This window comes from Vulpes lagopus, chromosome 4 (genome assembly GCF_018345385.1).
Source record: "Vulpes lagopus strain Blue_001 chromosome 4, ASM1834538v1, whole genome shotgun sequence".
Lineage (NCBI taxonomy): Eukaryota > Metazoa > Chordata > Mammalia > Carnivora > Canidae > Vulpes > Vulpes lagopus.
This window is the reverse complement of record NC_054827.1, coordinates 47,241,526-47,268,123: the sequence shown is the minus strand read 5'-3', so window position 1 is coordinate 47,268,123 and position 26,598 is coordinate 47,241,526. Positions and strand designations below refer to the sequence as shown.

The window sequence follows — 26,598 nt, the reverse complement described above, 5'->3', positions numbered from 1 at the left end:
AAGGAGGATGGGCTATAGTTTCTCCTACAAAGAAGAGCAATTAGAAGCTTAGATGACTACGACTTTCTTCATCTTATTTTGACCAAGACTGTTCAAAGCTTAGTTTGGGTGGGACTTCAAGGAGGGAAGAAAGAGAGAACATGGCTTTCTCTGATCATTGATGAGCCAGGAACACAGAGGACCCAGACTGGGAACAGAATGAGCTCTGGTTCCTGCACAGAGATAGCCTGAACTGACTGGGGTTTTTGTTTCTTTGCTTTTGTTTGGTTGGGTTTTTTTTTATTTGTTTGTTTTGTTTTGCCATCCTGCCCTTTCTTCTACAGCAGGGTCTGCGAACTATGGCCCATGTGCACCATGGTTTTCACATAGCCCTCAAGCTAAGATTGAGTTTTATATTGTTAAATGGTTTAAGAATCCAAAATAATATTTTGGGACATAGGATACCTTTATGAGATCCAAATTTCAGTGTATCCCCATAAAACCATCCACTCCACAAAGCCTCTCTCTACTCATTTCACTCGGCTCTGAGATCTTATTGTGCTGGTAGTCTGCATTTGGTTACCTGGCAATTCTTGAATTCCCCTGAGCAGCTGACTAGGGCAATGCCATAGGGGCAGTGACCTTGTTTTGTACTTCTCTCCCTCATGGCACATACCACCCATTAGGTATGTTATAAATATCAAATACTAAACAATAAAATCCTCCTGTGGCTTAGTTCTGATTCTTCCTGCAGCAGATCTTGAGAAGAGAGGGTTCAACATAAGGACCTTCTGTGGCAGGTGTCAGACTATGCTTGGGACCCAGATGATCATAAAGACTAAGTGAAGCTCCTTAAGGATCAAACATGCTGATTTTCCTGTGAAACAGGTAATAACTGTAAAATGTTAAGTAACTGGCTTTTGGTCATTTCAGTGGGCCACGTGAGATGACCTCACACACACAATTACAGACACACACATGCATATAGTTAAGCAGCTGGAGCCTGGCTATGCTTCTCTACTTGTTTTGCTCATCGTCAATGCTAGCCTAGTTAGGTTGATGGAAAATGAGGGAGAAATTAAAATCTTAAAAGCTCCAATCTCTGAAGATTCACTCATCCATTTATTGATTCAGCAAATACTTATTGACTGTTTTCACCGTGCTGGGTGTTCCACAAACGTTCACTCTCAAAACAAAACATGTTATTTCAAAATAACTGGAAAACTGAGTATAAATAATAGATAGCACTTTCTTGCTTCTGTTTTCTTTTGTCTTGCATGTCAACCCTTCCCTCATCTCCTTGCCTGGGCTCCCTCTTGCTTGCTCTCTTTTCTCCTGCTAGCACTTTGGCTTCCATCAGTTAGGAGCTGTGCTCTTTTTTAAAGAAAGATTTTATTTATTCATGAGAGGCACAGAGAGAGAGGCAGAGACATAGGCAGACAGAGAAGCAGGCTCCCTGAGGGAAGCCCGATGCGGGACTCCATCCCAGGACCCTGGATCATGACATGAGCCGAAGGCAGATGCTCAACCGCTGAGCTACCCAAGTGCCCTAGGAGTTGTGCTCCCTGAAGGCAGTGATGGGACCAAACTCATCCTGGCAAAGGACCCTACCCAAGTCACATTTCATCCCCTCCAGTGATAACAGCTTTCAGATTTGACCAGTACCGTTTCCAGCTGCCCTACTTTGAATAATGACAAAGAAAAAGTGAACAGCCAGCATGGAAAGCAGCTCAAACCTTTATAATACAGTTGCCCAGTTCATAAACTTTCTGTTTCCATTTCCAACTGCTTGAAGCCAGGAGGCATCTGGAGGGCACGGGTCAGTAAAATCTCGAGATAACCGCTGTCACTTTAATGCAGACCAAAGCATCTAATGGACAAGAGGTACAAAGCTTTCCACTTTATTTCTCTCCTCCCTACATGTTACAAAGAGAGGCTGTGAAAAGGCTGAGAGAAGGAGTAAAAAGATAAACGAAGCAAAGGCTCTGGACAATGAGTAACTACATAAGGGGCTAAAATTAAGTTTCCATCACATTATAACCCAGGTGTTAATAAGAAGGCACTCTGGGAATAAAAAAATACCTTGAGAGATGAACCTTTAGGAGTGAAACACTTGAATGGCTTCTTGTCCTCTGATAAGTTGTCTTCAGGCATCTTCTGACGTTTCTCAGCAGCTTCTGCCCGTCGCCTTTCTATCTCCTCCTTTAGCCTCCTCTTCTCTTCCTGGGAAAGAAAGAACAAGTGACAAGGACATCAGTACAAGCTTCATGCCAGAAGAAAAGAGTGCTGTAGGGGAAAGAGCACTAGTCCCAGAGGGAATGAGCCGGGTTCTGGACTGGATGCCAGCCCTTCCTCAAGGGCGGTGGCTAGAGGTTAGGCCGGAGCCTGCAGCTCCAACTGCCTGATTCACTCTGGAGCTGCCGCTTCCCAACTGTGTGACCTTGGCCACGTCACCTCTCTGCTCTGGGCCTCCGTCTGTCATCTGTAAAATGGGGATACTAATAGCTGTCGTGAGGGCTACAGGAGGAAAGCCTGTGTGAAACGCTGGACCTTGTGCTCAGTATGAAGGTGATCGTTATCATTGTCATCACCATCCTGTCAGGTCATTTAACGCAGACCTTGCGTCTGTGTAGGTACAATGAATAATGCCCCTTCTCTCCCTCCTTCCTAGGACAGTTGTGAAGACAGATGGGATAACTGATGTGCAAAGTTACATAAATCTAAGGTATTATACTTGCCAAATTGCCCAAGAGATGATTTTATGCTTGTTTCAGCCTCAAATAAACCGAGTAGATTGCTTTAGATGGTTTGACAAAACTAAAATACATAGACACTGCATCACAGCAGCCACAGAAGTTCACATTATGTCTCATTAAGCCCTCTGTGCCTTCATCCCTGGTCTGTAATAGCCTCCCCTGTTTTCTCTCACAGGCAAAACATTTCAGAGCTCTGATCAAGTTGCATATCCTCTGTGAATGTTTTGCTGAGATAATCGTATAGTTTCAAACTGTCTATTCTGAGAGACTGGCTGTTCATCCGGCAGAAGGATTCTCTGTGTTATGGGCTGAGCGTTTGGGCCCTTCTCCCATTCATACATGAAAGTGTTAACCCCCAAAGTGATGGTTTTAGGAGCTGGGAGGTGGTTAGAGTGGAGCCTTCACGAATGGCCCTTCTAGGGCTCTTCTAAAAGAAAACCCAGAGCTCTCTTCTGTGTCCTCCCGAGTGAGGACGCAGTGGGAAGACTGCTGTCTATGAACCGGGAAGTGGAGTTTCACTACACACAGAATTTGCTAAAGCCTTGATCTTGAACTCCCTAACTTCCAGAACTGTGAGGAATAAATTTCTGTTGTTTATGAGCCACCCAGTCTACGGGGATTTGTTATTGTGGCTCCACTGATTGAAGACTGTTTGGTAGGAGGCTGAACCAGATAATCAACTAGGTCCAATCCAATTCTAAGAGTTAGTGTTTCTTTTCTGCCTTCATTGATACTCTGCTCCTCTAAATAGCATTAACAGCAATGATAAGAATAACCGTAACTACCAGGCATCGGGAGCGCAATGACGTATTTAATCCGGGCATCAATGCTGTAAGTAGACATTATTTCACAGGTAAGGAGAAGAAGTCTTACCTTATCTGAGTTCAGTAACTCGACCAAGGTCCCCAGCTTGCAAGCGGCAAAGGATGCCAGCCTAAGTATGTTTAATTCTAAAGCACTAGCATCCCAAACACTTCCCAGCCAAAGGCAACTGGCTCATTGAGAGCCGGTGTTGGAAGATACCTTGGAATAACTTAATCAAACCGCCCTTGCAGGTCGGGGAATTGTTGCAGAGGATCCATGTCAGAAAGCCATCGGAAGTCTTTTTGCATGGTTCGAGTGCTGGAAGGTCACCATCTCTTAAGATCAGAGGGAAAAGCTCTAAGCTGGTTTGGAGAATTGAGGTCCCAATACTGATTTCACCATTTACCGGTCAAGTAGCTCACATAAGCCACTCAAATAATCCAATTCTTTGCCCATAAAATGAGAATAATAACGCACCTCAGGATGAAAGGAAAGAATGCACCTTGTAAAGTTGTAGTTGGTTAAGTGCTTTTTTCAGTTTTCACGATTTGCCTTCTTGTAACTCTATCTGTTGTTTTTAGTTCTGTCTTAAAAGACGGAGCACCTTCATCTGTTCATTATTACTGGGCTCCCGCTACAGGCATGGCACTGTGCTGGGTCCTGGGTTTACCGTCATGAACAAAGCAGATACTGCCCCTGCTTGTGACGGACGCCCTTGTCTCCTTACTCTTCCATGAAAAAAAAGAAAAACTATTAAAAAAAATCTATCAAAACTCTTCAAATATCAGCAAATAATGATCATGTGACTCTTGGGTCTAATCTGTAGACCTTTTCATCCTGGATCTCTACTTTCTGTTCTTTCTTTCTTTCTTTTTTTTTTTTTTTTAAAGATTTTTATTTATTTATTCATGAGACACACACACACACACACACACACACACACAGAGGCAGAGACACAGGCAGAGGGAGAAACAGGCTCCATGCAGGGAGCCCGACATGGGGCTTGATCCTGGGACTCCAGGATCACGCCCTGGGCCCGAGGCAGGCACTAAACTGCTGAGCCACCCAGGGATTCCTTCTGCTTTCTGTTCTTTACTGAGAGACAGTACAGGGGAATGGGTTAAGGCAAATGGGATGTGGGAAAGTTCCAATGCCACTCTGTGCCTCAGTTTCCTCACTTGAAAAATGGGATAATAAGACCACCGACATCAGAAAGTTCTTATAACTGGATATAAATTACTACACATAAAGGTTTTAGAACTGTGCCAAGCGCGTTAGCTTTATTATTTTTTTTCCCCTAAGATTTCATTATTTGTGACAGACACACAGAGAGAGGCAGAGACACAGGCAGAGGGAGGAGAAGCAGGCCACCTGCGGGGAGCCCCATGCGGGGCTCGATCCCAGGTCTCCAGGATCAGGCCCTGAGCCAAAGGCAGATGCATAACCGCTGAGCCACCCAGGTGCCCCAACTTTAATATTCTTAAAATGTAGTTGTAAGAGTCCATGCTCAAAAGAGCAGCAGCATTCCACCACGGGAAAAAACAAAAAAACAAAAAAACAAAAAACAAAAAACCCCACCTCATTCCCTGGGCTAGGAGGGTCACCGGGTGGAGGGGCTGCGCCCTGCTTACCTCCTCTCTGACTTTTCTCTCTGCTTCCTCCTGCTTCCGCTTCTGCTCCTCCTCCTCCAGCACCTTCCTTCTCTCCTCCCGCTTCTTCTTCAGCTCCTCCAGCTCCTGGGCCGCCTCCTGCTGCTTCTGCTTGAGCTTCTCGAACTCCTCGCTCTCGGTTTCCCCGCGGCGACGGCGAAGCTCCTCCAGGCGCTTGCCCGCTTCCACCTGCGGGGCTCCCTCGGCCTCCTTGGCCTCGCCGGCCCTCGCTCCGGCGCCCGGGCGGCTGCAGGGGCAAATGCACAGGAGCTGGACACAGGCCATTCGGGCACCCCTCCCCGCCGCCCAGCACGCACGCTGCTTTGCATCCCAGGCCAAAAGAAATCTCCACTGCCCATCAGGACACAGTGGCTCTTCACACCAGCCCAGGGGGGCTCGGGGTGGGCCTGGAATCTCAAGGCCCCAATCGGGTTCCTCTCTGCCACTTGGCCTTGGCTTCCCAGCTGTACAGCCGGGCGAACAGACACTGTTGGTGGCAACATGGCAAATGGAACATGGGCAAAATAGTGCAACCGCTATGGAAAACAGTGGCGAGGTTCCTCAAGAAAAAAAAAAAAAAAAAAAAAGAACAGTAAAACTATCATATGCTCCAGCAATCCCACTTCTGGGTATATGCCCCAAAGAACTGCAAGCAGGATCTTGAAAACATATTTGCACACCCTTGTTCACAGCGGCATTCTTCACAAGAGCCAAGAGGTGGAAGCAGCCCAAATATCCCTCAACAAATGAATAAACAAAGTGGTGCATACACACAGTGTGATATTATTCAGCCTTAAAAAGTACGGAAATCGGTCACATGTTACAACGTGGATGAACCTTGAGATTACGCTACTTGGAATAAATCAGTCCCCAAAAGACAAATCCTGCACAGTTCTGCTTATAGGAGTGATCTAAAGCAGTCAACTCAGCAAAACAGAAAGTAGAATGGTGGTTACCAGTTGTAGGGAGGGGGAGTTATTTAACAGGTACAGAGTTTCGAGTTTGCAAGATGAAAAAGTTCTGGAGATGTTTCACAACAATGTGAAACATTGTTACATACAATGTACATACAACCAAGTTGTATGCTTAAAAAAGGTTAAGATGGTAAATTGTATGGTATGTGTTTTACTACAATTAAAAAAATCCATGATCCATGCATGATGCAATATGGAAAAACTGGGCAAATATTATTTGTTCTATTTGCCTCAGTGGCCTGTTCTTAGGATCCCATGAAATCACATATTAAAAAAATGTTGACTTCTATATCATCATAAATATTAGTCGTTACTGGAAAGAAACGCATGTTTCGCAAAACAATGCTATTAGATGGAGGACTAAAATCTAGGTGTGACCCTAGTAAAGTTCTCTACCATAAGTTACCGGTTAATTTGGATCTGCCTAGAATCATGGATCAGGAGGGAAGACTTAAAGGCCCAGTAACTGGACATAGGAAAAGATGGCTGAAACTAGGGGAGGCACTGAAATAAAAATGTGCTTATCCACATCCTTGTCTTGAACTTGACTCTAGCAGCTGATCTCTGGCAGATGAAATTACCCTTTGCCTCTTGATTAAGAGCTATAAATACAGAAATATATGTCCATTCTCACATAGGTGCTCCAAGACAGTTCGTAGTGATGGCATTACCTTACAGCTTCAATTTGTGTGATCCAACAGGACACAAATATTCCTAATTGGGACTTAAAATTACTAAATTAGCTCTGATATGGTGTAGTTAGGGTTGTTACTTACGCTTTATAGACCCTTTTCATATTTATTAGCTCATTTAGTAGTCACAATAACTAAGGAGTTTGCAGGTTACCTTAATATCTCCATTTTATGAATAAGGAAGCGATGGGTGAGAGAGAGACAACAGTATGCCCCAACTTTTGGTAGTAAGAAAGTCAGAGCCATGACCAGATTCAAGTGTTTCTCTACCAGATTCTAGGGTTTCTCTACTTTTCTTTCCACTGAACTATAATTATATGGAGAGTTAAATATGGTTTTCATAAAATAAAAAAAAAATCAATGGAATCCAGCATGTTAGCCTCTACCTCTCACCAACTACCCTGAGGACTAGAGAGTCTGGGAGGGATGTTTCCTACATGTAAGTCTCTAGAATTTCTACAGTCTAGGCCTAACTACCTTCCATGCTCCAGTGGAAGCAATGCTTCATCAGATGGTACAGCTCATAAAACAGCAAGAAAATGGATGTTTTTTACAAGTTAGAAATAAAATTGAAATTAGGGGCACTTGGATGGCTCAGTTGGTTAAGAGCATCAAGAGCATCTGACTCTTGATTCTGGCTCAGGTCATAATCTCAGAGTTGTTGAGATCGAGCTTTGCCGTTGGGCTCTGCAGTGGGCATGGAGCCTACTTAAGATTCTCTCTCTCTCTCTCTCCCTCTGCCACATGCCCCTCTAAAACATTTAAAAAGAAAGAAAATCACTCTTTGTTTAAAAAAGAAAAGATTGAAATTATGTTGAAGTTTTCTCTGGGGATTAAGGAGATGCATAGGGATTTTATTGTAGAATTGGGAACATATTAAGACTAGAGACAGATCACTATCCCAGGGGTCCTTATGTTAAAATTTTATTTCAGAACTGGTATTCTTAGTGTTTTTACATAAATCATATAAAAAAAGAAGAGGGAGATCATTACCACCTATTGACCCTGAGCTCCTTTAATAAATTTGCTATCTAGTAGAGTTTTGACATTGATAATTGTCTCCAAACATATTGGTATTGACAACTGCAGCAGAGACTATGTTTTCACTGGAGCTGGATCCTCCTGGCACTTATTTAGGATAATTTAGTGGTATCCTTAAAAGTGTGCCTAGTTACAGATAGTCCTTAACTAAGAGACAAAGATACAACTTGCCAGCTACTTAAGTAATTATTAACAAGCAGTGAGGTCATGCTTAACTAGCCCTGAACACAGGTAGCCCATCCCTAATGCTGTGTCTAAGGAACAGATGAATTACCACTGTCTGATATCATTTATTCCACATGGAGAAGGGCTCAGTGTTTCTAGAGATGACACAAGAAAAAAAGAATAAAACAGAAAATGAGTTCAAGACTACATATTTACAAATACCGATCTTATGTGTACATCTCATGCTTTTTTAAACATTGAGGTAGTTCTTTTTTTAAAAAAAAAAAGATTTTATTTATTTATTTGAGAGAGAGAAAGAGAGAGAGAGAGAATCAGACTCCCTGCTGAGCAGGGGACTGACTCAGGGCTTGATCCCAGGACCCTGGGATCATGATGGGAGCCAAAGTCAGATACTTAACTGGCTGAGCCACGCAGGGACCCCTAAACATTGAGGTAGTTCTGAGTATATTATGTCCTTTCCAAGCTTTTTAAAGTGAAGGATGAAAAAATCAATATTGTGGATTATAATCAATATTAAAACAAAAAACAAAACAGAAAACATCACAGTGCATTGCAGAGCAAGGGAAAGCACCATTTCTTGACATGTTTGTTTCAGTTTTAAGTATATATGTAGCTGTGTCCTGGGTAATGATGTCAAATTTATTTCTTACTAAGAGTTGAGGTTAGAAGGTTTTAAAATATTGTTCTAAGTTCTTGACAGTTAAATTCTTTCATTTTGAACTCAAACAAATGTCAGAGGGTCCCTTAAAACTTGATGTTGCTGTTTCAGGCTCTTATAAGTTCACAGGTCTGTGACTCCAGAGAGAAGATCTCTCTGTGTTAATTCAAGGTCTTTCCATCTTCAGAAATGAGTTTGCTCACTCCTTGTGTTCATCATGTTAGTGCACAGGAGTTGGCCTGGAACACACGCCTATGGAAACTTCTTTGGATTCCACTAGGTGTCACTCAGTCTTTATTTTGGACAATGAAAGTGTCCATCATTAGGGGCCCGTTCAATAAATCATGACTTGTTTGATATACACCCATCCATCCATTTTATATATACGTACATCCATCTGGTGGAAAACTATCATTATTAACTGTAAGCTTATGGTTCAGAAAGGTAGCTATAGGGGATCCCTGGGTGGCTCAGCGTTTTGGTGCCTGCCTTCCGCCCAGCGCGTGATCCTGGAGTCCCGGGATTGAGTCCCACATCAGGCTTCCTGCATGGAGCCTGCTTCTCCTCTGTCTGTGTCTCTGCCTCTGTCTCTCTCTCTGTGTCTCTCATGAATAAATAAATAAAATCTTAAAAAAAAAAAAGAAAGGCAACTATGATATACTGTTATGTACAATGCAAGGCTCAAAAATATATTTATAGTTACACTCACACATACATATACTATATATATTTGTCTATTTTGAATATATGCACATAAAAATATCTGGATAAAATGTTACTGGTGGGCGGTGGGTACTTATTTTTGTGCTTCTATTTTCTGAGTGTTTCAAAATGAGTATCATTTTTTTCCTATAATCAGAAAAAACTTTAATTACCTCATTAAAAATAGATGGAAAGTAAAACAAATGCCTATTTTGCACTTTCTATAGAATCCTTGGTATAATCTGCTTTTTCTATGCCTTGCTCGTTGAGTTGAGATTTTTTTTTTTATGTCATGTTTTAGAGAAAACTATCTAATCACAGAAAACAAAATTATCAAAGGGGGCAGTAATTAAATCAAACATGAGCTATGCTCGCAACAGTAGCAAGAGTTTTGTCCTTGTCATCTCTACTCGGAAGTACCGGTATACCCTCAGCACTATGGTGCCATGAACATGGAAAATTTTCCAGGTCTCTCCTCTATCCTTGGCTTCCTTAGGTGTGAGTCTAGATGAACAAGCAGACCTTTCACCATGAACACAGTTTGTTTGCAGTTAGGCTAGTAGGCACTTGGCTATTCTAATAGAGGCTCCTACTACAAAGCTGCTTGCTTTATAAGTTCATACAGCAAACCCAGGCATCTCCACTTCCACTGGCATCAACTTCGAACTGAAATTAAAACTAATCTATGTTGGCAGCTAAACAAAAGCTAATGATATGGTGGCTGCTGTCATTTTTTTTCTGCCCAAAGATGGAAAAATTTGGGCCAAGGTCACATTTAAGAATTCTCAGCGCTACACCTGTTGCCATCCTTGTGATTTTTCTCTTTGAATTCCCAGCTCCCTGGATTTCCACACAATGGGCATGTTAATTATTAATGTGAGTTTTGACTAAAGCTGGTTGGCAAGTTTGCTAATTGTTAACTAAATTTCTTTCTACTGACAGATTCTTAAAAAAAACCAAAACATTATTTTTCTTAACAAAAAATACACTCAAACCACAAAACATATTTTAAACAATCAAATAATAAGACAGTAATATCATTAGGCAATATTCATTGGATACTTTTCATGAACCTGACACTGTTCGAGGACTTTGAAATATTAAACTACTGGCACTTCGGCAAGCTTTGGACTCAGCTAACCAGCTGGAATCAACTCGATTTCTAGATTTTCTATGAATTCTTAATAAACTCCTGATGTTCTACTTAAAGTCTACTTTCTTGCCAATGCCAAGTAACATCTATAGGTTCTCCACATCCTCTTTCATCAGTTTACTGAGGCATTTTCTGTACACTTTTACTCCCTTAGGCTCTCCCTTGGATAAATGTGACTACCTTTCTGCTCAAGTTTTTGTGTAGAAAAATTGTTTGGGGGCAATTATATTTCCCCACTCTAGCCTGCTTAGAGGAGCAGAGCCCTAGTAGTTCTGCTTGCTTCTGAATGCTACAAAGGCTTTGGTGTAAGGAATATGTTCAATACTTGCTTGTGGACTTTATTTGAACTGTTCAGAAAAACAAAGTCTAGAGGCAAGACTGCTGCCAAAACAACCCATGGGAACCCTCGTTTCAGGGACCCAGGACTCTTCCAGGAATCTGGCACAGCACCCAGTGTCATAACAGAGGTAGGAATTTGGCACCAGTGGTTGAAGGGGGTGTATCTTGTAGGAGTGGGGCACAAAGAATCATGTAGCCAGGTGTCCACGGCAGGCTTCTGTAACTTGAGTCCTTCTACAGAACTGGTGGGGAGCTCTCAGTATTCACTGTCACTAGAAATAAGGATTTATCTGCATGTACGTATCTATCTGTCTGAAAATCACTTGTCCAGATATTCAACATGATGGGGGATGGCGGGGTGAGAAGGGGAAGCTGAAGCTATGCAAGTGTGTTCTCCAAGGGGCGCCTGGGTGGCTCAGTACTGAGCCTTTGGTTCAGGGGGTGATCCTGGGCTCCCAGGATCGAGTGCTGCATTGGGCTCCCCACAGGGAGCCTGCTTCTCCCTCTGTCTATGTCTCTGTTTCTCTCTCTGTCTCTCATGAATAAATAAATAATTTTTTTTTTAAAAAGGAGGAGTCTCCAAAGGGTATTAAATAGAGCACTAGTGCTATGCCCTATGCCTACCTCTTTGAGGTTCCCAATGCAAATTAACATCACGTGTTCTCAAAGTCCTGTGTTAAAGAGATCTAATTAACTTAGTTTAAACTACATTTCCCAAGTGTTTGGCCACAGGACAATCTCAGTTTTAAGCAACATTTATTTATAATCTTTAAAAAATATATTTTTGAATATGGTACCAACAAGCATCTCTTATGAAATTGGCTGAGCCACATAGAGAATCAATGACATTAACCCCAGTCATAATGTCTTCTAACAAACTGATCTTACAGGAACATATTAAGTCAGGGAACAAAAACATGGATCCTAAGCATGATCTGCTTTGCTACATGATGGGAAAAGCAGATTAAACCTTGTCTGAGCAATGACTGCTGGTCTTATGTTAGTGATGATAGTCTGACTTGCTGACTGAATATCTCTAAGGCAATGGCCAATGACTTCACAACAGAAATATGTTGCCCGTTTAGCACATTGCTGTCTGGAGGCACAGGAGAGGGAGGCTAATTATTATTTTTTCTTCACAAGTGGACACAGTCATTGTTAAGTTGTCTCTGCTTCTTACCTGAAAGTATTCTCGGTGTGTTTAAGTTTGTGGGTCATGAATTCTCCATTCTGTGACTTTGCTTCTGGAAATCCCTTCTTTCCATCCAAGAAGCTCTTCACTTCTTTTGGTTCTTTGTCCTTTTTAATTTTCTCGTCTTTGATCTGACCAACGGTACACAGCAGGAAGAAACATAACGATAAAAATCCTATTAGGTTTTGGTTGGTATCACCGAAAAAGACCCAGAATTATTAGGAAGTCAGAAAACTCAGAAGTAAAACAAACCGCCGGAGAATGATGTCGTAGAGCTGGGCTCAGAGGAAATTCTTAGAGCTTGAGCTATGGTCCTCTAGTCTCTGTGCAAAGACCTCGACCACAATTTTAGGAAGTCAAGATCATCCCTGATTTCACTGGGGTTTTATTTTCAAGAGCAGTGGAGGTGTTACTGTTTGGAAACTATTATGCACTGGAAATTTCATGGAAGGTCGCTCTTTGTAGTTCCCACTGAAAAGAGTTATCATTAGTGTGGCATTGATGGGAGAATAGCCAGGTTGGTTGGACAGGTATTTTTCTTGGTTGAAGACTGAGTCTTTGAAAAGGACACAGACGTGTTGAGGAAAAAAAGAAGAAACCTACCAGATCTGCCAAGCCAGTTTTGACAGGTGGCAGGGGAAGCCCACCCTTGGAGTAACTAGGGTCCTGAGGATAGAAGACATAATAACCCTACCTTTAGGGAGACGACTCAGATTTGTGGGACCATGTTTGTAGTCATCACCACACCACTACACCACCACTACAGTTCAAATGGAATAGGAAACCAGAAGTGGTTTTGTGATTGTTGGGGGGACAGAGGGAGATGATATATGGAGAGTGGGTGTTAGCTTTAATTTTTATGAATCTTGTGTTACAAGATCCTCACAGTAAGTGAGACACGTTATTTCCAAGTAAAGCGAACTTACATAGCTTGATAGGGGGTTGAGATTACCTGTATCAGCTCACCCATTCTTAAAGTATGAGTGTGAAAACAGGAGAGTCTCGTTCAACAGGAGAGTCTCGTTCATTAATGATCATTTCAAGACAACCATGACAAGACGCTAACGTTCTAGAGCAAGCAACAGAGGAAGGATAGGCATAAGTACTTGGGCTTTCAGGGGCTGCCCAGGATGGCCTCCCCTTATCTGATTGCTCACCTCTTTCCAGCTATTCCTCTGATACCCTCTGAACACTTACTGCTAAAGTGCATGCCTTACTAAGCACAGTACATTTTTTTTTTCTCTTTACTGATGAGCCTGGAGTAGTCCTTTGCCTGACTGTCTTCTTTGGATGGTATTTGAGTAAATTACCACAGATGGACTACCATGTTGCCCTAATTAGTTAAGACTTTAATCTTTCTCAAAGGCTGTCCCTTGGACATGCTGAAAAAGGCAGCTGTTGTTTCACCATTCTCTCTGAGAGCTTCATCTGAAAGGAAACCTGAGTTTTTGTTCTAGTATTGTCAACAAACTGGCTAAAATGAAGCCACCTAATTTCTCTGGGATGTTGGCTCTACATCGGTAAGAGAGGTTGGACCAGAGGATTCCTTCCTAATCCCTCATCCTGCCATTTCCTTCTTGGCTCCTGATTTGCCATGAAAGGCTAAAGAGAAGAGAGGGACACTTTGGCTTGTCCTACAGCTTGATTGCAGCTCCCCAGTGGCTGTTCTTGCCCAACAGAAAATCAACATTCATTGGGCAGGCAGGAGGAGGCAATGCCTGTTTTCATCCTGACCTATCGCTGCTGGATATTGCCCCAGATTCCAGGGACTGGAGTTTATATGTCCTGGTTCAGAAGTATCTGGGGATGCAAATTTGGGGGGAAGGAGTGTCCCATTTCAGGGAACCCACAAAACACATTCTTAGTCAAATTTCATGGATTGGGAAGCACTATGCAGAGACATTCCCTTTAACTCATTTCTCCTATTTTGGAGTCAGAGATATTTCCATTCTCCCTAAATGCCTTATCTGATTTATTGACCAAAAATGTGTATAAAGTAGATTTGTGAAACAATCCATGTCTAAGACAAGAAAAATCTCCCTTCTTCTTTTTCTCAAGCTCTGCTTTACTGGCAAAAGTTGCCGAGGATGGTATGCTTATACGCTCTTTGGAAGACTTTCTTAGAAAGTATTTTTCTGAGGTCTGGGAGTGACTTCTGGAAATGTCTTCTTGAAGAAGTCTCATCGTGATGTTTGTGTTTACTTGCAGTAAACAAACAAACTCATTCCTTAGTGCCTTTAAATTTTAAGGAGCATAGTAATAGATTCAACCTGAACTCATGAGATTCTGAGGGAAAAGTATTTGACCTGCTAGGTCAGAATGTTACCATGAAGAAAATCTGTGCCGATGGGTGCATAGATAGCTAAGTATCCTGAAGAGTTCATGTGCTTCACATTCAGAAAATATTAGCCTATGAGGTGCCCTGGTCAAATGTGACATGTGGATAAAACTCTGGATATTTGGGACATCCAGTGGGATAACACGTGGGTGTATGGTGGGGGTGAGGGGATTCAAGTGACATGCCCTTGTGCCAGAGAGACACCCAAAAGATCAAGTGAGCAAGTCAAAAAGACTGAGCTGGCAGTCTGTAGATCAATGCTTTGCATCACCCGATTTCAGGAGAATGACAAGAACTAGTGCAAGTTACAATATTTCAGATTAGATTTGAGTCATTTTTGTTAAGGCTCAGAAACCTCAAATTCCTTTTCTGGGTCCAATTGGCTCTGCAAACAAGAGGGCCTCGTCAGTAAGCCCAGACTCCACCCCCACACCCACCGAGTCAGATTCTGCCTCTCATAAGATTCCAGGTGATTTATATGCATGCCCATGTTTGGGAAAGTGTGGTACCTGGTATGAATATCAGTTTCAATATCATATGAACAGTTCTCCCGGAAATAGGTTTTCTGTCAGAGGCCAGGAAAAGAATAAAAAGCTAGGGAGAAGAACCTAACAAGACGCATTTTCTAAGTGGAGAAGAGAAAAAGAAAGCTAAGTGTCAAGGTTGGTGACGTTCTGTGATCCAGCGCCACAAACAATTAAAACCGCAGGGCTGCAGGGGAGAACTGAGTTTTTTTCTGAGGTATGGGAGTGACTTCTGGAAATGTCTTCTTGAAGAAGTCTCACTGTGATGCTGGTGTTTACTCACGGTTGACCAATCCAGCATATCTCCTTGAAAGGAAATTTTCTGTTGTTGTTTTTTAACAAAAAGGTTAAAAAAAAAAAAAGAAAGAGGGAGGAGGGTGTTTGAAATGGAGAAATCATGTAAAATAGGATTCGAAGTTGTTTACATAAAGTAACCACACAACTAGCTGGAGGGGGGAAATCTAGTAATTCAACTAGTAATTTACAGATGAAATGTCAAAGCGGGAATGCTAGATTTTTTTTTTTTTTTTTTTTTTTTTTTTAGCTAGGTTGAGTGGCTCATCTGGCCTTGTATAAAAAAGAGGCCCAAAGTTTTGGGACTCTAGGACGGAGTGTAGAGCAAGCTGGGAAGGGGGCTGGTCTGAAATCATTGTCCCACCCACACTGCTGGACCGGGGCCTTCTCTGCAAAGAGGCAGAAGGATGCTTTAGGGTGACCGTTCATGAGAGCCCTTTCCGGCTCACGGGCACTAATATAGACAGGGACTGTTTCTGTCATTAAAAACAAGTCACATCTTCGGGAAGCCAATTAAATTATAAATACAGAACCCAAACAGTGTTCTTTCAGCTTCCCCATCTCCACGTGAACGTCATCCCTATCCCGACCTCACGTCCTCTTCCTTCCATAAAGACCTTCACCACGAAACACCAGCTTCACTCAAGAGCCCAAGTGGGACATTTCTGTTTGAGTTTAGCTCCCAGTAACTTTTCATATTTCATAGATGAATCTGTAGGGGTTCTTCTGCTAAGAAACAAGAACAGTGCTTCCCAACGTGTTCAACCATTTCCTTGGCTGCTGCTCACTCGAGCCAAATTCAGCTTTCTAGTTCTTAGCACCCACGCTCCCACCTTCCTGTAGATGAGTGGTTGGCATTCGGTCTTTACTCCCACACCCCCTCAGGTTCTATGAGAAACAGGAAGGCCCATCCGTCTTAAAGTAAATAGAACATGATCTAGGGTTCTTGCTTTTTTTTTTTCCCTGTGAATCTTAGGAAAAGGTATTTAAGAAACTAATCATCCCCCCTGCTTCCTCTGGTTATCTAATTTTCTAAATACGGATTTTTCTGTGTCTTGATATGTCCCATCATGGGCAGGGAAGGGCAGTAGGATTCTAGCTGGCCCTCAGCAGCTCTGATGCGCTCCTGTGGGCAAAGGCATCCGAATCCTCCTTCCTACCTTTGATAATTTAGTTTGGCCATGTATACGCACTCTGAACTTATGAGACATCGTCACAACTTTTAGGATTACATGGGGGCTCACGTAAGCACAATGGTTAAAGTGAGGCCCGGCCTTCTTATGTGGTGTTTTGAGTATGTGGGGCGTAATGACCCTCTCTCTGCAGCTGCCCCGGCTCCACTGACTCGCTTACTTACCTACACTCAAACACCTTGGCACCAGCTCCTGTGTGTGCCTCAGAAATGCAATGCAGAACCCTCGGCCAAACTTTTCTTTTGAAAACCAAATACCATCTTCAGTTCATCGAATTTTCTACTGAGATGTGGGGGAGTGTTTTTCCCTTGGAAAGTTAAATCATTCATCAAAGCCAGTTGGGACAGTTTCCACAATTGAAATGAAAGTAGGGTGGCTCAAGGAGAAAAAAAAAAAGCAGTTAGAAGAGGAGAAAGCGGGAAAAATTGATCAGAGCAGTGTTTTTCAAGCTTTCTGTGACCCACAGCAAGAAAGACAATTTCCAGCACGCTGTAATACAGCTTCCAATGCCCTCTGATATTTTCTATTTGGTTTCGTGTTCTAAAATGCCCATTGGCACACTTAACTACCTTCGAGGTGCTCTAAGTTGATCTCACCATTCAATGAATCACGAAATCAAGTCAGGGCTTGAAAAACACTGGATCAGAGGTTATAATTTTGAGATCAGCAGACCTGAAATGTCATGGAACACTACTCTCTGTTGCTTTATGATTAGGTCATTTCTCAATAATATTTACCTCTTTTTTGAAGGCAGGCTTGTCTTCTTGGGACTTTTCTCTCTGAGCTTGTGCTTTGGCCCCCTTTTCTTCTTCCTTTTTATTTTCAAGAGTGGCAAGGTCACTCGTTTAAAAGAAGCCCTTTCTAGCTTACAAGAGTGAGAGGGTGCTCAGGTCACTTTGCATGTGGCTTAGGATGCTGCTGACTCGGTGCTCACATAACTCTCAGTGTCAGTGATTCTAAACAGCAACGTGGGATGGTTTCTTTCCACCACATTTTTTTTTCTCGTGTGCCTGCCATCATGCTCACTGAAATCTAGCGTGACGTGGTGGTCCTTGCGCATGTTTGCAAACCTCATGTGTGGTCTGGTGCATTTTGTTTCTGATTGTCTCAAATGTAGCTGTGCTCATGAGCCCCTTGTAACAAGCAAGAGTGAAAGACAAATTCGGCACAATGCAGACTTAGTGATAGAGAGTTCTCTCTGCAAAGGTGAATATGCAAGCATCTCTTTTTTTCTTTCTTTCTTTTTTTTTTTTTTTTGTGGAGGTAGGGATGCAGGTAGTGGTTAAGTAGAGTGTTTTAATGTAGGCTTGCAGACAGAAAAAAAAAATCTTTCACAGCTTGCAAACATCTCCCTCCACCCCCCTTTCACCTTCTCAGGCTACATGAATTTGTTCGTGTCATCCCGATGGTAAAAAAACAGCAAAATGTATGCTATTAATTACCAGTCAGTTATAAATTGATGCCGCCCCCGCCATGAACGGCTTTCTGCAAGTCTACATTAAGCTCAGGTCTACATGATGGCAAATCATGGTTTTGACATACTTAATGAAAGCTCCACACCAGCTTCTTCCCCTCCTTTATTACCAGCTGATACTGAGGGGGTTATTTTTGCCTTCTTAAGGTGAAATTTCTGATCATGAGTCTTTATATCTTTTTTCCCTCCCCAGCTTTTATAATTTTTAATTAAGTGCCAAACACATGGATAAGGGGAAGAGCTCTGGTCCTCTTGCCTCATGCAGACCTATGATAGAGGGCAGTTGTTAAAAGGAATGAATGTAGATGCAGGCGCAGAATTCTAGGTCCACACAGCACCTCCAGGTTTATCATCTTTGGGTCAGTTCATTTTTCCGGTATTCATAACAAGCAAGCACAGAGCAAATAATTTCTCTCTGGCTGTCCCGGGAAATTTGGGTGATTGAATACTTAGCCATCGACGGACTGATGGCACTAATTGCTTCCTGCTTGCATATTGCTACAGCCGAGAAAAATGAACAGCTTGCCAGACCAGCAAGCAGGGGGGCGGGGGGGGGGGGCGCTGCAGGAACATGCCTCGCTCCCAAATCTGATGTGCATTACATTTCTCCTAAGTCACAGGCATCACACAGTTGGTGCAAAATGTGTACTGTACCTGTTTCTTTTGCACAGCTGTCTGGGGCTTATCTTCTGGTGCTGTCTTTTCATTTCCCCGTCTCCCTTCTAGTTTCTCCTCTACCTTTTCCCCTTTGCGCTTTTTCTCTTGCATCTCACTTCTGTGCTCTTCCAGCTGCCGAAGTTTCTGCTCTTCTAGCTTAGCGTTCTCCTCGTCCTTGGCCTCGGCCCGCTGCCTCTCCTCGGCCGCCTTTCTCTCTTGCTCCGCAAGCCTCTCCCTCTCCCTCTCCCTCTCCCTCTCCCTCTCCCTCTCCCTCTCCATCTCCCTCTCCTTCTCCCTCATCTCCCTCTCCCTCTCGGCCGCTTCCCTCCTCGCCCTCTCTTGCTCAGCTGCTCTTTCCTCGGCTTCCCGCCGGGCTTGCTCGGCCGCCTCCCTGCGCTCCTGCTCGGCCTTCGTTGTGTCCCCTCCTTCCTCCTCCAGCCTGGCCGTGGCCTCGGCTGGACCCCGCGCCCCCCGCTCCTCGGGTCCAGGCTCCTCTGCACCGCGCTGCCCGGGTCCCCAGCGCAGGGCCGCTGCCTCGGGGCCTGCACCTGCCGCCGCCGCCTCTACCTGATTCTCCTCCCGGCTCCCTGGCTTTGCCTTCTCTTCCTCCTCCTCTTCCTCCGCCTTCCCTTCTTCCTCTTCCTCCTGCTGCTTCTCCTGCGTGTCCCTGCAGTCGTTCTTCTGCTGGGGCTTGGTGGCCCCCTGGGGCCCCGCGAAGGCGTACCCCTCCTGGCCACGCTCACGCTCGCTCTGCTCGCTCTGCTCCTCCTTCTCGGCGGCCTCGCCGGGGCCCGCGTTGTTCTGCAGCCTTCTGCTGGCCGGCGCCGCGCTGGCGTCTGTCGCTGTCACCGTGGGGTCCAGCTCCCTCTGCCGCTCCAGGGCCTCCTGCAGCCGCTTCTGGCGCCTCTCCTCCCGCCGGGCCAGGCGCTCCAGCAGCGCGGCCTCGTCGTCGCCCTCCACCGGGGCGGGGGTCGCGCCGCTCTTGCCCTCCTCGTCGGCCACACTGCACAACACAAAGGACACCAAGGACAGGGGGCAGGTCAGCGCGCCCGCCGGATCGCCGGGCCTGGTGCGCCCAGGGCGCAGGCTGGGAGGCTGGGGTCCCCTGCCCCCCCAGGCCAGCACCCCATACCACCATCCGGCCCGCCTGGCTCTCGGCAGGCCCCCCCCCACACATACAGGCCTTGGTCCCCCGTCTTTCTCTGGCCACTGGCATCATCCCCACTGGCCAGAAGCGCTTTGGGGGCTAAGGCCTCTTGGGAGCAACCATCAAACAAAAGGGGGGAGCATTAGTGTATATATACCTGGGCCCCCTCGGTCTTTGGAGCTGGGTAACTCTGAGGTGCCTGTGCCCGCTGGGTCTCTGAGCACCCCCCGGGGTAGGAGCAAGCCCCGGAGTCCAGCGTTGGCCGCGAGATCTTTCTTGGGTGGCTATCCCTTCCAGGTTTCACCCGAGATGCCCCCGTGTGCCTCTGGGAACCGTTCACAGATGAACCACTTGTGCTTACATCCTTTTTTTTTTTCTTAGTCTTTATTTATTTATTCATGAGAGACAGAGACAGAGAGAGAGGCAGAGACACAGGCAGAAGGAGAAGCAGGCTCCATGCAGGGACCCCGATGTGGGACTCGATCCTGGGACCCAAGGGGTCACGCCTTGGGCCAAAGGCAGGTGGTCAACCACTGAGCCACCCAGGCGTCCCTGCTTGCATCTTTTTGTTTCAGAATCTGCTTCTTGGGTGACTCAAACTAAGATAAGGATCAAACTGAGAAATGAGTGAATGCCTCTATTATCATAGAGTATTTCTACCTGTCGCCATGTCACCTAGAATTCCTGAGCTGGATCTGTGGGGCACAAGGTTCTTGAAAAGGAAGCACGTGTACATCCTGGTGTGGGGATGCTGTCCTTAGGTCGGTGACCCTCGTGGCACAGACGTCTAGCCGTCCATCACAATTCGTGCTCCTCCTTCCACAGCCCCAGGGAAGTAATTGTCCATCAAGGATTATATTTCCTGCCTTCCCTTCTTCCTTGTACCTATGGAGAGCCGTATGTCCAGTAATTTCCAACAGAGTGTGAGCGGAAGTGATGCTCTATACCAACACAATTCGGAAGAAGTGCAGGGACACCTGGGTGGCTTAGTGGCTAAGCACCTGCTTTCAGCTCAGGGCAATGTCCCGTGGTCCTGGGATCGAGTCCTGCATCGGGCTCCCTGCAGGGAGCCTGCTTCTCCCTCTGCCTGTGCTTGCCATTTTCCCTGTGTCTCTCATGAATAAATAAATAAAATTGTTTAAAAAAAAAAAAAAGGATCAGAAGTGCATTCTCTACCATTACTATTTCTGTCTGCTGACTAGATCAGAAAATTTCAAAGCCCCAGGATCTGACAGAGTCACAAGAAGAAAGTAGGTGACCAGTTCTCTCTACTACTCAGTTCTGTCTACTACTCAAAAATACCCACTTTGGGCTCGTTTGTGTTGCTGCATTAAATTACTAAAGTTTGGGGATGCTTGGCTGGCTTAGCGGCTGAGCATCTGCCTTCAGCCCAGGGCATGATCCCGGAGTCCTAGGATTGAGTCCCACATCAGGCTCCCTGCATGGAGCCTGCTTCTCCCTCTGCCTGTATCTCTGCCTCTCTCTCTGTGTGTCTCTCATGAATAAATAAATAAAATCTTTAAAAAAATAAGAAAATAAGAAAAAATAAATTACTAAAGTTTGGAGCTCCTTGTTGGAGCAGCTGACGTTACCCTAATACGTATACCATCTGCACTCTTTGTCAAGAGTTCCATGAAGAAACGGTCTCTTATCCTTCTCTATAGTAGACAAAGAATAGTTAAATTTGATATTTATTAAAAAAGAAAAGAAAATTTCTAAAAACTAAACTGGACCATATCTATGCCCTCACTCGCTATTCTAGCTCAAAGCCAGGGCTGTTGGTCTCCCACTGGAAGGAAACCACCAGTCATGTGATACCAGAAACTGTGACCAGAGTTGGAAAAATATGTCTTGCAATGTTTAGAAACTCCATCAAATTTCATGGTTCATACTGAACCGGGCCCATTTGAAGTTCGAGTTCACTTAATTTTGGAAAAACATTTCGCATTTAACAATAAGAAATGGTAGAGGAAAGGTTAGATTTTAAGTTTTCTTGGCTTTAACTTTTGCCATAGGTGCTGTAGGAACTGCCTCAATGAATTAGACAGAAGTATTAAATTTCCCTAAAAATACAAATAATTTAAAATTGAAGGAGAAAAGTCTATATGTAAGGAATTTGGATCAACTGAATTAAAATAATTTTTAAAAGGTTCCACAAATTCCAAAGTGTTAGCCAGACGAAACTAACAGATAGGGACATCTGGGTGGCTCAGTAGGTTACCCGTCCGACTCTTGATTTCGGCTCAGGTCATGATCTCAGGGTTGTGCCACTGGCCCTGCTTTGGGCTCTATGCTGACATGGAACCTGCTTAACATTCTCTCTCTCCCCCTCTGCACTGCCCTCCCAATGCTCTCTCTCTCAAAACAACAGCAAACGAGATTCTACTGGATTTTCCTTTGCAACAGTGATTGTCAGTATAAGTTGAGTACCCCTTGGGGTTGTCCAGCCCCAAAAAGAATGCTAATTCTTGGGTAATTAATATGTCAGAGACAAATTATATGTTCTCAGATCTGACTATGCTTTACTGAAGGAGCACCTGGATGGCTCAGTCAGTTAAGCATCTGACTTTGGCTCAGGTCATGATCCTGGGGTCCTGCATTGGGCTCCCTGTTCGGCAGAGAGGCTGCTTCTCCCTCTCCCTCTGCCCCTAAACCCAACTCCTGCTCATGCTCTCTCTCAAACAAATAAATAAAATCTTTTAAAAAAAAAAAAAAAAAGAATATGCTTTTCTGAAAAAGAAGAACTTGTGAATCAACCAACAGCATGAAATAATTAGAATAAATGGAAAAAAAAGAAGAGAAACCCATGTAGGAGCAGGAATTTAAAAGCAAGAATACTACTAGTGACTTTTAAGCTGCTGTTGATCACTCCCTAATAACCAGATTCAGAAAAGGCCTTAGAATGCCATTTTAAAACTTTTCCTTTCCCTTCCCCTTCAGCTCAAAAACAGAAAAGGCGGTAATGACTATGCAGGCCTCTTCTGTAAGGCTCTGATATGATTTTCCTGATAATAGTTAAAATTAGGTGCTTATTATGTGCAAGGCACTCTGTGTTTCATATATAGTGATCTCATTTAAATTTAACAATATTCCTGAGAGAGAGAGACAATTTTCATTTCCATTTAACTGAAGAAACACAGGAAAAAGCCAAGTTGGAATTCAGAGCCAGATAGTGAATGCCAGAGTATATACCTACAAGCCCTTCGCCATATCTCCTCCCTAATTAGGAGCTGCTCCCCAAGAAACAAGGTCTTGACTTCTCCATCTAACCAATAGTTTTCCTTATTGAATTCATCCTGCCTGATAGTATCTTCAAGACTTTCAGAAACCTGTGTAGCCACTCACTCATATTGAGGTTAAAGAGGCCAGAACCATTTTCCTCTAGATTTTCTCGTTAGATTGACTTAAAGGAACTATCAGCAATGCCCTCCCAATCCACACAAAATAAAATAGACTAAAACCAAAACCACACATGAGATCTTGTGTGGTAGTTTCATTAGATTTAACCAATCCATAATTGCAAATAAAACTTAGTTTTTTTCTCCATCCCCACCCCAAAATATTCTCATCTGTTTTCTACCTTGGGGCATATAAGTGACATATACTACCAAGTGGCATGACGAACTATATGCCCTTGCATGTATGAACTTATAAAAGCCCATTTTGAAGAAGTTGACCCTAGTAAGGGTTTTCAACTGTCCTGCTCACTACCAAGGCCTGTAAGAGGAAAAAAATGTGCTACTGAACTCAAAAGCTTGTTTGAATAATTACATTACATTAAGCAGGATTCTGAACCTTGCCGAATATTGTAGTGATCAGAGAATACTGATTGAGGCTATAGATCAGGAGAAATAAGACATTTGTAAACTTATGTCTACTTTAATTATTCAAGTCTTGAGCACCTGGGTGGCTCAGTGGTTAAGCGTCTGCCTTCAGCCTGGGGCCTGATCCTGGAGACCCGGGATCGAGTCCCATGTCGGGCTCCCTGCATGGAGCCTGCTTCTCCCTCTGCCTGTGTCTCTGTCTCTCTCTCTCTCTCTCTCTTTCTGTGCGTCTCATGAATAATTAAATAAAATCTTTTAAAAATTTTCACATCTGGGGATCCCTGGGTGGCGCAGCGGTTTGGCGCCTGCCTTTGGCCCAGGGCGCGATCCAGGAGACCCGGGATCGAATCCCACGTCGGGTTCCCGGTGCATGGAGCCTGCTTCTCCCTCTGCCTGTGTCTCCGCCTCTCTCCCTCTCTCTCTGTGTGACTATCATAAATAAAGAAAAATTAAAAAAAATAAAAATAAAAATAAAAAAAATTTTCACATCTTACTTGCTACTGGTAGGCACAGAGGACTACTAAACTAATAAATCTTCAGTTCAAAACAGATGACAATACCTAAAGAATGAATACAGTTTTCCTTATTTAAAGGTATAACCCATCATATTTAGTAAATAAAAAAGATTACTAGACTATAAAATAGAACACCTTCAAGTGGGGTGTGTTGAAGGGATGAGAAGGGGAAGAGAAAAGAGTAGTGGTGTCTGAATATCTAAATCAGTTTGGCTGTCCAAAAAATAAATAAAAATCCATCCATCCATTTATCCATCAGTTGGACTGTCCAATCTGATTAGGCACCTACAATGACCACCACATGACTGAACTAATTGGATCGAGAGAGTTGAGCTGGGCTGAGAAGGGAACGCTTCGCCCAACATATTTCCTTCATTAGACAGGCTGAGAAATAACTTAGAAATTGTCCATTCTGAAGAGGATGGTACCTGTTTTGGGCATTCACCTCCACCTGGTCAGTCACCTGCCCCAGGGATTCCTCCTCCTGCTTCTGCCGCAACCTCTCCTGCCGGGCTCGGCGGCGCCGTTCCCGGGCGGCCTCTTCCTCGTCGTCGTCATTCCTCTGGTAGGCGATCCTGCAATACGACAAGGACAATCTCCTGAGCATGCCAACTGCTGGCCACTTTCACCAGCTTCTTTGCAGGATAAGCCCGGAGACCCTTCCTGAGCTCAACCACTGACTGAACCAGAGAGTTCTAAATGGATCCTTTTATTCCATATAAAGACTTGGTCTGAATAGTTTTCAAACTTTTAAGTATCTGAAAAGCACGAGTCTAATAGGTACAGAGGATAATTCACAGTGATCAAATAGTAGCTGAAGCTAAAAAAAAAAAAAAATCTACACACAAGCAGGAGACAGTGGGTTAGCATCTTTAGATTTCTTTAACCAACCTGATTATTGACATGTTAAGGTTTAGAAGCAGAAATCAAAGCATTGAACCAAAAAATAATCAAAACACGTATTTAAAAGGTTCAGCATGGTGTATGGATTATTTGTGTAGACTTTGTCACAAAGGACAGAAAAGAATCAAGTCATCAATCCAGGATTTTGGCATTAATGAGCCCAAACTGCTAATTAAAATTGAGAATATGATACCTTCCTTGTTGGCTTGGATTTTATTTTTTCCCTTCAGTTCCTTTTCACTGGTGAGAGGGGGTGCTATTGACAACTGAGACAAGGGCTTCCAAGTCGGTGAGTGTGGCTCTCTGTAAGGCTGCCTCCTTTCCTTTACAACATGCACTGGTATCTTACCACCCACACGTTGGGCCCACCATGGTAGCCCCAGGTGTATATCATAGAAACCCAAGAGCTGAGGTACATAGAAGATGCATGGAGGGATTTGCACACATAGGTGTTATTCACTTTTGTAGATTCGTTTGAATCAAGTATCAATTTAGGAAAATTATACTATCTCTATGTTGCATACATTTCCATTAATACTTATTCCCAAATAAGGAAGTGGAGGTGGGGAACTATAGATGTCCAAACTCAAGAGGAAATGACCTGCATGGTTACCCTGGCTCCTTGTGAAGGAGGAGCTCATACTGAGATACAGAGAGCCAAGGATGCATGGCTGGGCTGGCTGGCCCCCTGGCCTTGGGACAGCCAGCCTGGTGCGGCCATGGGTTGGGATGATGCTGCATTGTGCGGTGGCCCTGCCTTTTACTTTATGCAGTTAAAGTGCTTTTATCATGTTCCTTATCATGCTCCTTACATGTTCCTTACACGTCCACAAATAGACATCCAGGTATGTGAACATTTCATGCTTATAATTCTTTAATAATGACAAGCCTAAAATAATTTACTAACAAAAGAAAATAAAACGGCAGAACTGTATAATTGGTACCAACAATAGGTACCTGCTAGAGCTGATGATGCTTGTGTTAGATTACAAATTAGACATTTTCAGGCTTAGATCCAGACTTTATTTCATCTGTTTCTGCCTTCTGACTTCAATAATAAGAACGCTATGCATGTCTTTCACCTATACAAAACAAGATTAACAATCCCAAAGGCTGGTTGGTTTGCTCTTTGTTACTTCAGAAAATCTGACTTCATCCTTACTAAAATCTGCCGGTGTACAATACTCAAATGCCAATATAAATAAAATGTCACAGTAATTCTGTGAAACTGACTGGTTTATTTCTACCAGATATGGAGAGGAGGGTGGTGTGATGTCATTAGAGGAGGACTCAGTAAACCTGATTTCTAGAAATGCTCTCTTCCTAGCTGGCAGCCCTTTAACCTAAGTTAAAGTCCCTTGCCTATAAGTGCATGACAATCCAATGAAATCTTGGACATGTCACGGTAAGGCATTCTACAGTGCAATACTTTGTTGTTATTAGCAAAGTTCAGTTGAGGAGGGGCTTTGAGAGGAAAGAGGAGTTCAATTTTAGACTGGTTGAATTTGAGGGGACAACACGACATGAATCGAGTGTTCCTTTCAAATTCAATCACATTGTAATTTGCAGTCAAAAGCCCTTCCCAGTGGTTTGGCTTTAGCCTT

The 26,598-nt window shown here is 43.7% G+C and overlaps 1 protein-coding gene across 6 annotated transcripts in view; it reads right to left on the bottom strand.

The window, feature by feature from the left end:
- CALD1 (caldesmon 1) overlaps positions 1–26,598 on the bottom strand; it is a 188,341-nt gene that overhangs the window by 16,572 nt on the left and 145,171 nt on the right. For 5 of the 6 annotated variants that reach the window (XM_041753119.1, XM_041753120.1, XM_041753122.1 and 2 more), the window contains 6 exons: positions 24,520–24,666; positions 18,603–19,608; positions 17,212–17,286; positions 12,114–12,256; positions 5,171–5,435; positions 2,062–2,202 (listed from right to left, as the gene is read on the bottom strand). In XM_041753119.1, coding sequence (XP_041609053.1) covers positions 2,062–2,202; positions 5,171–5,435; positions 12,114–12,256; positions 17,212–17,286; positions 18,603–19,608; positions 24,520–24,666 — 1,777 coding nt within the window. The remainder of the gene's footprint in view (positions 1–2,061; positions 2,203–5,170; positions 5,436–12,113; positions 12,257–17,211; positions 17,287–18,602; positions 19,609–24,519; positions 24,667–26,598) is intronic. The other variant, XM_041753124.1, reaches the window with a different exon arrangement.